General features: G+C 41.3%; 1 protein-coding gene across 2 annotated transcripts in view; it reads right to left on the bottom strand.

Moving 5' to 3' along the window:
- Window positions 1-14,887, bottom strand: part of gabrr2a (gamma-aminobutyric acid type A receptor subunit rho2a) — a 64,929-nt gene that overhangs the window by 15,558 nt on the left and 34,484 nt on the right. For both annotated transcript variants that reach the window (XM_063499220.1, XM_063499219.1), the window contains one exon: window positions 9,654-9,736. In XM_063499220.1, the coding sequence (XP_063355290.1) occupies window positions 9,654-9,736 (83 nt within the window). The remainder of the gene's footprint in view (window positions 1-9,653; window positions 9,737-14,887) is intronic.

Raw genomic sequence — 14,887 nt, 5'->3', positions numbered from 1 at the left:
CTTCTATTGCAATTCCTTAACTGTCTTTTGTTGAGATTTTGAAGCTTCACATAGTTCACAGATAAATTTAAAACATGAGAGGATGTAATGTATAGAGATACTAGTGTGTGCTGGCTTTCCTGGAAGCATTTTTGATGCCTTTAAAAATAAAGGAATGAACAGGCTGAAGGTGCAGTGTACCTGGGTACTAAGGTGCCCAGGTACACAGATAGTTCTATCTCTGGATAGTAAGAAGAGTATTGCAGAAATAACAGGGAAAATGATGTTTTTTTATGCACAGAGCCACAGTTACTTGAACCCTTGGATCCTACAATCAAGACATCCACTGGCTTTGTTGCTCTGGATGGCATTTACTTGGCCTAGTTTGATTGCACTTTCAGGGATTTCTGACAACATTTTTTGTATTAAATATAATTAATTTGCTGAAGTTATATAATGAGAAATGGCAGTTTGTGGGATTTTTCCTGTTTTCATTGTCCTGTTTGTGGTAATGCAAATCTACACTGACACATGTAAGCCATTCTTCAAATGCTGACACTGCCTAAAACATGTATAAATACATTTTAAAAAATGATGGGCCATTATTTAAGAGCTCTCAATATAAAATCATGTTTTCACTCTGCTTGTGGGAAAACCTCCCACTATTTGTATTTGTATTATGAAGTGGATTAACGTGTAAGGGTCTTCACTTATTATATCTTATTTGGTGGCATGTTATATCTTAGATTGAGCGCGTACATTCTTATTTATATTTTTACTGTCTGCTAAGCCACTCTGAGGCTTAATAAAGTATGAAAGGGCCGAATGTGGTACTGCCTTTTTACATCCCCAAAGCTGTTTTTTATTCCACCAGTGATACAGCAGACTACTGGGGCTGTCACCATCCTCAATCTGGGGCCTAGTAGACGGAGGAGACATCTAAAAAAAAAGCAGGGTAAGAGGAGTGGCCTGCGCTTTCGGCTACATGCTAACCTGCACAGAGCAGCACTTCCCAGTCTCTCCTTATTAATGCCCATTCACTCGCCAACGAAACAGACTCAAACAGACTCAGCCAAAAGCTTCGGTCGAGGATGCAGGATTGACAGCTGTGTGGTGATTGGCGGAAAACAACACCGACTGGCAGTGGAGCTAGAGGGGTGTTTATTGTTGGCCGCAGAGGTCCCTAACCCTAACCAGCATCCAGACTAATGGTGAAACAACTAGTAACTTAGTGTTCCAACTTTCAGAAGAAGGAATTGGTTTCACAGATAGAGATTGACGAGGTGCAACACAAATGATATGGCAAGGGGGAGCCAGGATGACAGGACAGTGGGAGATATCATCACCCCCACCCAAGATTGGGCACCAAGTATGAAGTAGTGACCTGAAAGATAGGATCATGGCAAAGCTGGAAAGCTGGACCGTCCGAAGCCGGTTACCAAGATTGTGTGAAGTACCCTCTGAAGATCTACTAGAAGATATGAATGCAGCACTATGGACAATCCCTACTGCAACCATCATCGAGACTAATCAGCTGATCTACACAACGGCAGCATTAATCAGTGAGATGCTTGGCTATAAGATGAAAAGCCAGAAGGAACAGCACCCTCCATTGAGAAGCAGATTAGAAGCCAAGATCAAGGTAGCACAGAGGGAAGTTGGCCAACTATCGGTGTTACAGAAAGGTGTGATGAAGAAGGTGCCAAAGAAGTACAGCAAGCAGTCCATACCTGAGGCCTTGGAAACTGCCGAGCAAAGACTCACAGCCTTGGCCAACTACTTGAAGAGGTATACCAGAGAAATAGAGGGCAGGAGAACAAACCAGCTGTACTCCACCGAACCATCCAAGGTGTACTCTCAATGGCAGGGGAAGAATATGAGAACAGCACCACCAAGGCTGGAGACAGAGTAATACTGGAAGAGCATAAGTGAGAGGGATGCAACCTACAATGGCAATGCTCAGTGGCTAGCGGATCTAAGAGCAGACCACAGCAAACTCCCTGAACAGGGTCCAGTAAGCATTACAGTGGCAAACATCTAAGAAAGGATCTCCAGTATGAAGAGCTGGACAGCACCAGGCCATGACATGATTCATGCCTACTGGCTGAAGAAGCTGATTGCACTCCATGAGCATCTGGCAGCAAAAATGAACAAGCTCCTAATGGATGAAACACAGAGAGAATGGCCCGACAGTCCTGATCCCCAATACCAGAGGCGTAAAACACCAGCTCCTGGTAGATGGAGCAGTCACCTGAGACTGCAAGACTAGGCTGGCCAACCTGTGCACTGCCTGGATTGACTACAAGACCTATGACTTGATGCCCCACACATGGATCCTGGAATGCCTAGAACTATACAAGATTAACAGGACCCTAAGAGTCTTCATCAGGAACTCAGTGGGGATGTGGTGAACAGCACTAGAAGCCAACTTCAAACCAATAGCAGAAGTCACCATCAAGTGCGGGATCTACCAAGGAGTTGCCCATTCTTACTTTAAATTTCACTGCGCATCTATCATTTTATCAAGAATGACAAAGAAGTCGAATCAGTACTTCAACTTTTACTGGAGTATTTATAAAAACTAGCATCTGTACTTCTACTTAAGTACAGAATGTCTTTATTTTTGCCAACTCTGCTGATGGATCGTGAATGGATGGTCTGTCAGTTTTATACAATCTGTGGTTTACTTTTTGTCTTTACTTTTACCACCTCTGATTAGGACATGATCAGATAAAAGAGGGTTTTCCAGGAATCCTGTTAAATGTTTCTATGCCATATGTCAGAGCAGGATCTATTGATATGGCCTGTGTGGTGCGGTTCTGGTGCCCTCCCTGCAGGCCCACTGTCCTCTCCCTTCACATGGCTCTCTGGGTTGGGGTGGGTGCCTCTTGCTCCTGGGATTGGTAGGTGTCTGGATGGATGGTCTGTCAGTTTTATACAATCTGTGGTTTACTTTTTGTCTTTACTTTTACCACCTCTGATTAGGACATGATCAGATAAAAGAGGGTTTTCCAGGAATCCTGTTAAATGTTTCTATGCCATATGTCAGAGCAGGATCTATTGATATGGCCTGTGTGGTGCGGTTCTGGTGCCCTCCCTGCAGGCCCACTGTCCTCTCCCTTCACATGGCTCTCTGGGTTGGGGTGGGTGCCTCTTGCTCCTGGGATTGGTAGGTGTCTGGATGGATGGTCTGTCAGTTTTATACAATCTGTGGTTTACTTTTTGTCTTTACTTTTACCACCTCTGATTAGGACATGATCAGATAAAAGAGGGTTTTCCAGGAATCCTGTTAAATGTTTCTATGCCATATGTCAGAGCAGGATCTATTGATATGGCCTGTGTGGTGCGGTTCTGGTGCCCTCCCTGCAGGCCCACTGTCCTCTCCCTTCACATGGCTCTCTGGGTTGGGGTGGGTGCCTCTTGCTCCTGGGATTGGTAGGTGTCTGGGAGTTTGGGGTTCAGCCCTTTTCAGGCTGGTTGTTTTGCACCTCTTGGGGTGGGCCGTGGTGCCTGGGTTGTGTTGTCCAGTGCCCCACTTGGGCTTCGGGTTTGTTCGCAGTCCCCCGGCTTCTGTGGTGTTCTGGGACCTTCTCTCTGGGTGCCATTACTATGTCCAGGGACTGGGATATGCTGGACGACTTACACTAGATCTCCATGGTGGCTCTGGAAACTGGTGCAGACTTTCATGCATGTATGTCACACAGCATGCTGGTGTTGTTGAGTTGTTTGTACAGCATAAGTTACCACACTACCTGGTGTTTATCTAAGCTAGCGTACACAACGTTTTTAGGGGTGTGCTTATCTTATGTAGATTACGGGTATAACCTCACAAACCTTACATGACGCATGTGCGCACACACACACGCACGCACACACACACACGCACGCACGCACACACACACACACACACACACACACACACACACACACACACACACACACAAAGAGGTTAGAGGAAAAAAATGATGCAGGAGTAATGGTGTTTCAAAATAATATAGATTGTCAGATGCCTCAACCTGTAGTTGATGGTAAATATGACATGTGTGCCTAGTAGCACAGCTCACCCTTTAATTCTCTTCTGAGAAAAATGTATGCTATGACTTTTAAGAATATTGCCTGAGGGAGGTGTGAATAATATAAAATGAAATAAATTAAATTACCAACACAATACCGTGTGGAACTCCAAAATTAACCTTACTGTATGAGGAAGATTTCTCCATTTAGCTGAACAAATTGGAGCATACTGGAATAATATCATTCAAACTACTGTAGCGCAATACCTTTAATACCTCCAGCATGTTCTAGTTGCATTTTTGTCCCACCGAGCACAGAGTCTCAAAGCAACACAGGTCAGCTAATCACAGTCTGTTCGTAAATCAAATTCTATTAGAACTCATAATACAAATTATTGACTTATTTTTAAGTGATTATTTTCCCCACACTGCACCACTGCAACTGATCTTACACCAAATCCTACTTTCCTTCCCTATGGCCTCAGTTCTGGTAACCTAGGAATGACTGTTCTCTGTAATTATCTGCCAAATGACAGTTCGGTGTACCAAGCCTTCTTGGAATTTCAGGGTGTGGTGCTCCATTGTTCTACTGGGAGATGTCAGTGCTCATGTCAGCAATGACAGTGCGACCTTGGGGGGTGTGATTGGCACTGTTCTGGTCCAATCTGAACCAGAGCGGTATGTTGTTGTTGGAATTCTTTGACAGCCACAGTTTGTCCATGATAAACACCACATTCAAGCATAAGAGTGTCTGTAAGTGCACTCGGCACCATAATGGCATAGGTCAGTCTTTCTCAAATGGTGGTATGCGTACCACTAGTGGTACTTGGGCTCTCCCTGGTGGTACGTGGGAAATCTCCATTTTTTTTACGATTAAATAGTAAAAAAAAAGGTCGCGGCCACACTACAGAGCGCTGGCAGGCTCGTTTCCCTGGGCCTTAAAACTGCAAAGGTGCTGTCACGCTGATGGTAAAAACACTGCCCTTTTCTGCGGTGCCGCGATCCCAGCCGCCATCGATGAGTCGGAGGCTCCCGGGAGAATCGGTGGGGGTGCGGGAGATACCGTCAGTGAGTCAGGATGCGATCCACTTCTTCTGCGAGAGGGCGTTAATCCTTCGCACCCAGCAGCGGGGAGCTGGCGAGGCCACCTCGCACCAGCAACTATCGGAGGAAGACGTAAGTGAAGAGGAATCCGCTGTCATCTGTTCCTAGCAAGGACAGCGTGCTCTCCATGAGCTCGAGAGCGGCACCATCACCCAGGCCCGAGAAAGAGAGGAGTTTCACAGCCTGCTCTATGTGAGAAAGGGAGCAGCGCCGCAGTAGCGATGTACTGAGAGCGGTGTACTGAGAGCGGTGTATTTCCCTTGGCTGGGGGGATCCCAGAGGAGGGTCATCACATGGTGGGTGGACAGCAGATCCAGCAAGGCCACCACATTTTGTGTCGTTGGCTGAAACACCACGAAGAGCAAACTGAGCAAACTGAGTTTCGACGTACACGAACTATGAAGGAGGGTCGTGAAGCCAAAAATCCGGCAGCTTAACCACCACAGCAAAAATTCAAACGTACAGCTCTGCTATCACTTCCAACATAAATGAAGACAGAAAACTAAACAGCAGTGACGTTTGTAGGGTTACTGAAGTTGGGCTAGCTGGTATATAATGATGTGCGTGGTGGCTAGCTACACAGCTAATGTTAGCATAACATAAACACAGTGAAGCTGGAGGATGAACGCTAACTTTTTTCCACTCGATAAAAGTTAACGTGTGGGTTCCTGATGGTTAGGGACAAATGTAATCGCATGTCGGGATGATTTAAATGGACCAAACTTCAGTCAGGAGAACAACTGAGATAATCCATCCACAATACGAGGTTAGTCATTAATATACTGCTGCATGGGCTGGGCTGTAGCTACATCGTAAGGTTTCACAATGAATAGAGCTTTAAAATGAATAGTGATGATTAAAGCCAAGAGAGGATGACAGTGATCACCAACTTTTTTTAGGGGCTTGTTCTAAATAATTAGAACAAAATTCAAAACATTAAAACATGTTAAAAACACAACAGTCTTAATAAATGTAGAATAGCTTGGACATGGAAGCAGGGTTCATATGTCATCACTTAAAGATTGCATATCCCACCTGCTGTAAATGTTTTAATGCAGTACAGTTGTTATTATTATCACTTTTCACATCCTGTTTATGACAGTTAAAATGAATAACATTCATATAAGAAATAAAATTGCCTTGGGTAAACAGTATGTGGTGTTAAATAGGCCTATACTACTGTACTTTAATGTCGGTCATAAGGGTGGTACTTCAAAAGCCATATATTTTATGAGGTGGTGCTCATTGTGAAAAGTTTGAGAACCACTGGCATAGGTCATTATGGAGAATCTTTCCATTAGTCTAACTTCATATCCAGGAGAAGCAATGTTCCACATTCTGGTTGTGGAGCACTGGATCAGCTGTTTATCCACTTGTGGTTGTGTGCAGGTGTATAGGATGTCTTGATGCATGCTCAATCATCCAAGTAAATCCCAAAAAGTTGATTCTGTTCATCTGGACGTAGCGTTTTCAGTGGGAGAAACGTTTCATCACTCCTCCAAGTCACTTCTTCAGTCTCAGCTGACTGCAGGTTTCCCCAATCTTATAAACAGCACATTTGTATAATGACTGAAACCAGCCCACTGAAGGAACAATGCGAATGGTGCTCATGGCCAATGATCAATGGGCTTTGATCAGTGGTTTTTGATCAATGTTCATGACAACTTGCATGCTAATGATCAAGGACCTGACCTCACAGCTCAATTGTTAGCATAAAGTCAGTAACATTTTTTTTTAAACAGCAACTTCAAATGTAGCATTTCTATGAGGTCAACAAATATGCATACATACAAACTGTTTGTGTGCAGTTTGTTGCACACTGAGTCTGCTAGCTTCTTAATGGTCCAGGGAGAGAAAAGAGTACGAGCGAGTACGAGCTAATCCATACATAGAAAAATGAGACTGACAGGACAGGAGAGGAAGAAGAGAGGTGATATTTAAAGGTAAGGGCTGCACAGTAGGAATTTGATAAGCTGAAAAAATAAAGGAAGTTCTCATTTATAAATCAGATATTGGATCTGCACATGATGTGAAGTTATGTTTTTTGATATACTGAAAAGTCTTGCTAAACAAATTGAGGTGTTTAACAATTTTGTGTTATTTAAAAGGTTGCAAAAACACTCTGAAGTTTAATTTGCCATATTGGAATGGATTTAAAGTGAAAAACATTGTGTTAGACTGGTGCACAGTGGCTATGGGTTGCATAATGGGTAGCAGACATTAATTTGAATTTAAGTATATGATGCTTAGATGAATTCAGTGAATGTGGTTGACCAACTTTATGTAGTTTTGCTACATAAAGTTGGTATTAGCATGGCAGCTGATCACAGCCTGTACACCAAGAAATGTTTTGATTCTTTTCCTCAGACTGAGGCAACAGAAAATAGAGCTACTTTTAAAAATTCACCCTTTTTTTTACTCTGCTTGCTTGCTGAGTATATTCATTAGGATTAAATTTAAGACTGAAATAAAGTATAATAATAATGGATTGCAATTATATAGCGCTTTTCGAGACCCTCAAAGCTCTTTACAATTCCATTATTCATTCACTCTCACACACACTGGTGGAGGCAAGCTATAGCTGTAGCCACAGCTGCCCTGGAGCAGACTGACAGAAGCAAGGCTGCCCCTCTGGCCATCACCAGTAGGTAGTAGGTGAAGTGTCTTGTCCAGGGACACGACGACTAAGACAGACAGAGCTGGAGATCAAACCGACAACCTTCCACTTACAAGATGAGCTTCCCAACCCCCTGAACCACAGTACAAGTATAGATTTACTTGTACTAATATAATTGTATTCAGTGGCGGTCCTAGCCTATTTTGCACCCTGGGCGAACACTCCCCCCCCCCCCCCCCCCCCCCCCCCCCCCCACACACACACACACACACACACATATGAAGAGAGAGAATGCATAGTATGCAAACGGCTACTAAACAGACATCATAATTCGTCATACAATGAGAACAGGACAAATCAACAATTGACACTCACTAATTACTATTATATTAATATTATATTATTGTATATATTGTTTGGAGTGTAGTCTGTTACTGTTACTATTTTTACCATTTCTTCTTGGAGGAACTGTAACCCACATTATTTCCTTAGGGATTAATAAAGTATTCTGGTTCTGATTGTTCAGGATGACCTGCCATTATCCAATGACACATCTGCTTACCTGTATCTTTTGCTCGTTTCTCCTTGTAGGAGCCATCATTAAATGTATTGAATTTTAATGATCACTGGGTTTTCATTCGTTTGGTTGCTATGGTGATGTGTAACGGGAGTGACGTGGGTGCTAGCGGTGACATTAAGAGGGCGTTGTCAGTCTGTCTTTCGATTTTGAAAGAGAGGAGGGCTGGTAGCCGTAGTTTTTGTTGACCGCAGCACAATGAGTTTCCCCTTGTTGCATTAGAGCCTGTGATGTTTTAAGAGTTTGAATCGCGAGCCGATCACATTGCTCTGTAAACTTTTCAAGCACTTTAATAAACAAGCAAGCAATTCCACCTCTCGCATTATTGCGTAAAGTTGACAGCGCGTCAGGTAAATACGCAGGCTCAGTCCCCGGCCTCTAGCGACCGTGGAAGTCGCTACTCGTCCTCTTCTTTCTCTTTTTTTAAACTTTAAAAACAGGTTGTGTGTGAGACTTTAAATCAACAAAATATAAAATATACATTTTAATTTTTTATTGATCCCTTTATATTCATTTTTTTACTTTTAAATATTTACTGTTCGTTTACTTGCACTGCTGTAACTGGAGCCTCGTCGTCTCGTCTCTCTCTATATACTGGACAGTATGTAGCGGAGATAACAATAAAGTTTACTTTGACTTCAGCAGCGAGCAGGCGCACCGAGGGCTCTCGCGCTCACTTTTCGTGTATTGATTGATTGATTGATTGAATATGCTTTATTCATCCCGAGGGAAATATAGAAAAACATCGGTGCAAATTATAAGTCTGTATCATAATGTCTGGTGTTTTCGTGTAGTTGGTTTGTTTTTATTTTGTTTTATTTTGCGATGATGCCGCCCCCCACCACGATGCCGCCCCGGGCAACCGCCCGTGTCGCCCGTATCTAAAACCGCTACTGATTGTATTACATTAATATAGCACAAGGTTCAGTTGGCTTTACATAAAAAACAGCTGGGGCAAATGTTTTCAAAAAGATCTACTTTTACTTTGTTACTCTGAGCACATTTCAGAGCCTGTTTCTTTGCTTTTTACTTTTGACTTTTACTTGAGTAAAGAATTTGAATCAGTACTTCAACTTTTACTGGAGTACTTTGTAACACTGTCTGCACTTCTGCCACCTCTGCTGATGCATCATGATGATGGTCTGTCAGTTTTATACAATCTGTGGTTTAACTGCAATTCTCCTAAAATGTATGGAGAAAAGTTCAAATATAGAGGAACTGTTACAAAAAACAAAACAAAGAAATAACAGAGTATATGGTAGACAATACAATTTAAAAAGAAGATAATATATTGGTATTTACTAATAATAATGAAATACTTGATATGTGCAGCATCTTATCATCAGATTAAACATTTACTTACAACTCTCCAGTTCCAGTGAACAGGTTTGAGAATCCAGAGGAAAGCGACTGAAGTCCATGTTACAGGCTGCTGTTACTGTTACTCTGTGAGCAAACAATGCACCAATAGAGGGACACAGTGAGAGTAGTGCACACTGTAAATTCACATGTGACAAAATGAAGAATGTCAATTTATCAGAAGACAAGTGGAAAAGGCCCTCACAGTGACACGGTCAGAACCAGGATTAGAGTTTGGTTGTCATCACAGCATATTTCATATTTCTGTGGAATGAATTATAATACAGATATAATTTGTGCCCCTTCATGTACCACATCATTAGCTGGGTTGGACCTCTTCAGAAATATCTTAATTCTATGTTGCATAAATTCTGCAAGGTGCTGGAAACATTGCAGACTTTTGGTCCACATATTGACATGATTACATTTGTCAGCTATATATCCATGATATTCCACTCCATCACATGCTCTATTGAATTGAGATGAGGTGACTATGGAGGCCATTTCAGTACAGTGAACTCATCGTCATGTTCAAGAAACCAGTTTGAGATTATCTGGAAGCAGCTATTAGAAGATGGGCATAATACAATTGAAATGGGATGAATATGATCAGCAGCAATACTCAGGCAGGCTGTGACATTTAAATGCTGCTCAATTGATACTAAGTGCCCCAGAGAGCATCGTGAAAATATCCCCCACACATTACACCACTGCAGGCAGCTTCTATTGCTGATATAATGCTGGGTAGATTCATGTTGTTTATGCCAAATTCTACAGTGCAAATGTAACAAGAGAAATCAAGACTCATCAGACCGAGAAATGTTTTTGCAATCTTCTGTTTTCTAATTTTAGTGAGCCAGTGAGAATTGTAGCCTCAGTTTCCTGTTCTTAGTTTACAAGTCTGGCACTTGAAGACACCAGTGCGATATTCTGCCGATATAGCTAATCTGCTTCAAGGTACAATGCGGAGTGTTCAGAGATGCTCTGCTGCATACCTTGGTTTTAAAAAGTGGCAACAAGAGTTACTGTTGCCTTCCTATTAGTTTAAAACTGCCAAGGGGATCATTGGAACCAAACTCCCAAATTTTGACACCGTGTATGCTAGTTGTTTACAGAAGCGAGCTAGCTGCATCATCAAGGACCCAACCCATCCAGGTCACAGACTTTTTGTACCCCTCCCATCGGGGAAGAGATATAGGGCAATCAGAACCCACACAAACAGACTAAAGAACAGCTTTTTCCCCAGAGCTGGAGCCTGTGTCACCCCTCCCCCAACACACAATAGCTAACTCTCTCTCTCTCCTTTACCCCATATCATGTCTGCTGCTAATGTACAAAGTCATTTACTGGGCGTTAATGTTTAATGTTTGTACTAAATTACCACACTGTAAATACTGTTATACTTATTATCTTAGACACTTTATGGGACATTCATGTTTGCACTCAACTACCACATTGTAAATACTGTTATATTATCTTATACTCTTTGTTATATTGTAAATACTATTATATTTTCTTTGTTATTTACTGTGCTAAGTGCATTCCTTTTACTTTATATCTTATACTTTTACTACGGTTATTTATTACTATGCTGCTTCTTGTTTTATTGCTGCTGGCCTCTGTGAGCTACCAAACAAATTTCGTTGTATAACTACAATGACAATAAAGTTCTTCTTATCTTCTTATCTTATCTTATCTTATCTTATCTTCTTAAAGCAGTTTAGCCATTCTTCTCTTATCTCTGGCATCAATAAGCCAGAAGTCACCAACTCCCACACCATGTGGGAAACTTCACTGTGTCATGAACAGGGGCGGATCTAGAGAAATTTTCTTAGGGTGGCATGAGGGTGGCAAAGAAATCAAATTGGGTGGCAACATCAAATAAATAATCAAATCATAATTACACACTTTAGTTACATAAAACATGTGAGTTTTGATGTTAGGTACTGTATAGCCTGTATAATAAATAAATATGTAGCCCAATAAGTATAAAATCCAGAAAGCTACACAACATGGGGCGGTTCATTCACAAACACAAGTCTAACTTAAGTTTCACACTGTTTTTTTTTTTTTAGAAAACAATCACATTGTTACATGCTTAAATTACACAAAATGTCTTTTTGACTCCTTTTGAGTTAACGTTTGTATTTCAACCTCAGGTTGTTTCATTTTATTTTTTTCCCCTTGCCTTGTTTGGTATCTTTTCAGCTCAACTGAATTTAGTTGTTTTTTTCACTGACATACTGCATTAGTACTACTATTACTAGTACTATTACTGATCTAAAATCACACAAAGAACTTAAAATCCTAGTAGTATTTTTTTTACTGTAAAAACACCCACAGACAGAATTTTTTATAACTTGAAGTGCAAATATAAATTGTACATTTTGTAAACATATACAACTATTTATCTAAAAAATGCAGCCAACACATCTGCGTTTTTTTTTCATTTTATGCAACCATTTAAAAAATATTACTAAAACTAAAATGAGAGAACAATCAGGTTTCGCAATAAGATGCCCCACAAATGATGTGTGCCAGTAAAAAAAAACAAAAAAGTTTGTCCACCAAAAGACAGAGGAGAACAGCGCAGGGAGAAACCTGCAGGCCTGACAACAGGAGGTGTATCACTCCGCTGGTTTTCTACTTAGTGACAGTGTTTACACTGCAATGTGCCTTAGTGACATTCATTAGTGCCCTCAATGACACAAAACAAAACGACTACACAACAGAACAGCACACTAAGTATACACTCCACACTAAACGTAACAAATCTCCCACATCTAAAAACGCTCTCTCTCTCTCTCTGTCACTCGCTCGCTCTGTCTCGCTGCCGTTACCGTCACTCCCAGAACTTTTCCCTCTTCCTAAAGAACCAAATCCCACATGCTGCTACCTGCTGACCTTTTTTTAATTGGTCGACATGGTACATTTTTCCACCGATAGGAAAGAGGTGGCTGTTTTCCTTTCTTTACTGTTTTCACGCTGTCCTTAGAAAACGCTTAAAACACACACACGCAAAAACGTGACGACAGTATTTAGAAAAAAACGTGGCTTATATATATTATCATAACTCTGGATTTACTGGCCTGTAATTAAAATTTTAAAACTTTGAAGTCCGAACTTTCAATGTGGGCTGAAATAGAGACTCAGCGTGGCTGCAGCTTTTTGCTATGTCAGCTTAAAATAGTCATGTGATTTGGAGGTGCAGCGTGTCCGTGGACCACAGAGGGTTAATAACACTCACCTTCCTTCCATTTCCAGAGTGTAACATCCAACCACCTGTGTAAAATCCGAAATTCCCATGGTGTTGTTCAAAATGTGCTCTGGCACAATCATAACCATGGCTTGCTACTGAAAACAAGAAAAAAGCCGGTCGTGCTATGGGCTGAACCATTTGTTAATGGTGCAGGGGGGAAACACTATGCAATATATTCAGTTTTACCATTTATATTCACTGTTGACTGTAACTACGCTCAAACTGTTAATGCTATCTTATTTTAATAAACAACACTGTCATATGCAAAACTGGGGTGGCACTTGGGGTGGCAAGGGGTCATTTTAGGGTGGCACTTGCCACCCCATGCCACCCTTCTAGATCCGCCCCTGGTCATGAACATATATTAGAATATTAGTAAATGCATCGTGTTGGTGCCATGTGACTGAATGATATTTGCATTAATGATTTGCCAAACGAATTGGCCAGTCAGTGTATGTGTATTATTCAGTTACAATTGATGTTACAGACCAGCAGGAAATTTAAAATTTAGGAATCACAAGTCACAGTGCTATGGTACATCTCAGTTAACACAGGGTGTATCATTTAATGACAGAGTATAGAACACATAGAATATGATTTGTTACTATGATTATAAAACAACTGCCAATTGTTTCTCATTTTCAGTCTTGTTTTTAATCTCTCTGAGTGTATATATTGTTTTATATTGTCTCCTTTGGGGAGGTTGTTTGCCAACCTCAGTTTGCTTTATTTGAAGTTTACATTTTCATGTTTCTCCACTAAGTTTTTTTGTTGTTGTTGTAGTGCATCCTGTTGAATTTTTCCTGCGATTACTAGATTTTTTTCTTTCTTTTGCACCCAAAAAGTCTACTGCATGTGGACCATTAATGATGTGATGCTGATGACAAACAACTCCAGAGGCTGAAGAAGTCACTTGGATGAGTGACGAAACGTTTCTCCCACTGAAAACGCTACACCCAGATGAACAGAATCAACTTTTGGGGATTAATTTACCTGGATGATTGAGCATGCATCAAGAGACTTTGTGATGCAATTACAGCAGACTTTATTAGTTGCACTGTGACTTGTTTTAGTATATAATATGAATCAGTAATATAAGGAAATATATTTACTTATAAAGCAAAAATCCCTTTCGATTGTTGAAAGCAGGGTGGATTAACATGGATCTGATTGGCCTTGTCAGCTAATCCAACTAATCCACTGCCACTCCCTTGTGCCCAGATACACTTTCCTCCAACCTATCCCAATGGCAATGTTCCCTCTAAGCTGCGCGCTTGCGCAATTGCGCACTGCTGGCACGGTCTCTGCGCACAGAAAATCTGCGTTGCGCACAAAAAAAAAAAAAACCTAACCTGAATTGAAATTAAAATTAATACTTTAACAATTCTGTTTTGCCGTGTTAGTCAGTAAGTGGCTGGCTGCTCCCGTATTGGATTAGAACAATGCCACCTTATCCCATAGTCCAGCCAATAATGCGATTGACATTCGTATATACGCAGCTAATCAACGTCATTGACAGGCTATGACAGCGTCCTTATGTGCCGACACCGGTGTTTTAGCTAGCAAAGCGGCGTGGCTGATGTGGAGTGAAGCCACGTTAATGACAACGTGTACAACCATTGGAGAGGTGAGCAGGACAGACGGAACAATTGAAAAAGGGAAAAGTGTGGACTTTATACCAGTTTTTAAATTGTGTTGATAGGCCACGTAAAACCAGAGTTATGATAAAAATATCTGCAATGTTTGGTTTTCTTCCTGAATACTATCGTTGTTTATATTTACTGTGGGAAGAAACGGTAAAAACAGCGTTTTATAAGGAAAACGCTCGAAAGCACTCTCCACCTGTGAGCAAAAACAAAACCAAAAAACCCCACCCTTTCCTATTGGTCGAAAAAATGTACCATGTCGACCAATCAATAAATGACATGGCAACATGGCATTTAGTTGTTAAGGAAGGGGGAAGTTTTAGGGGTGACAGC

This window comes from Pelmatolapia mariae, linkage group LG16_19 (genome assembly GCF_036321145.2).
Source record: "Pelmatolapia mariae isolate MD_Pm_ZW linkage group LG16_19, Pm_UMD_F_2, whole genome shotgun sequence".
In the NCBI taxonomy this organism is placed as follows: domain Eukaryota; kingdom Metazoa; phylum Chordata; class Actinopteri; order Cichliformes; family Cichlidae; genus Pelmatolapia; species Pelmatolapia mariae.
This window is presented reverse-complemented; position numbering and strand designations above follow the sequence as displayed.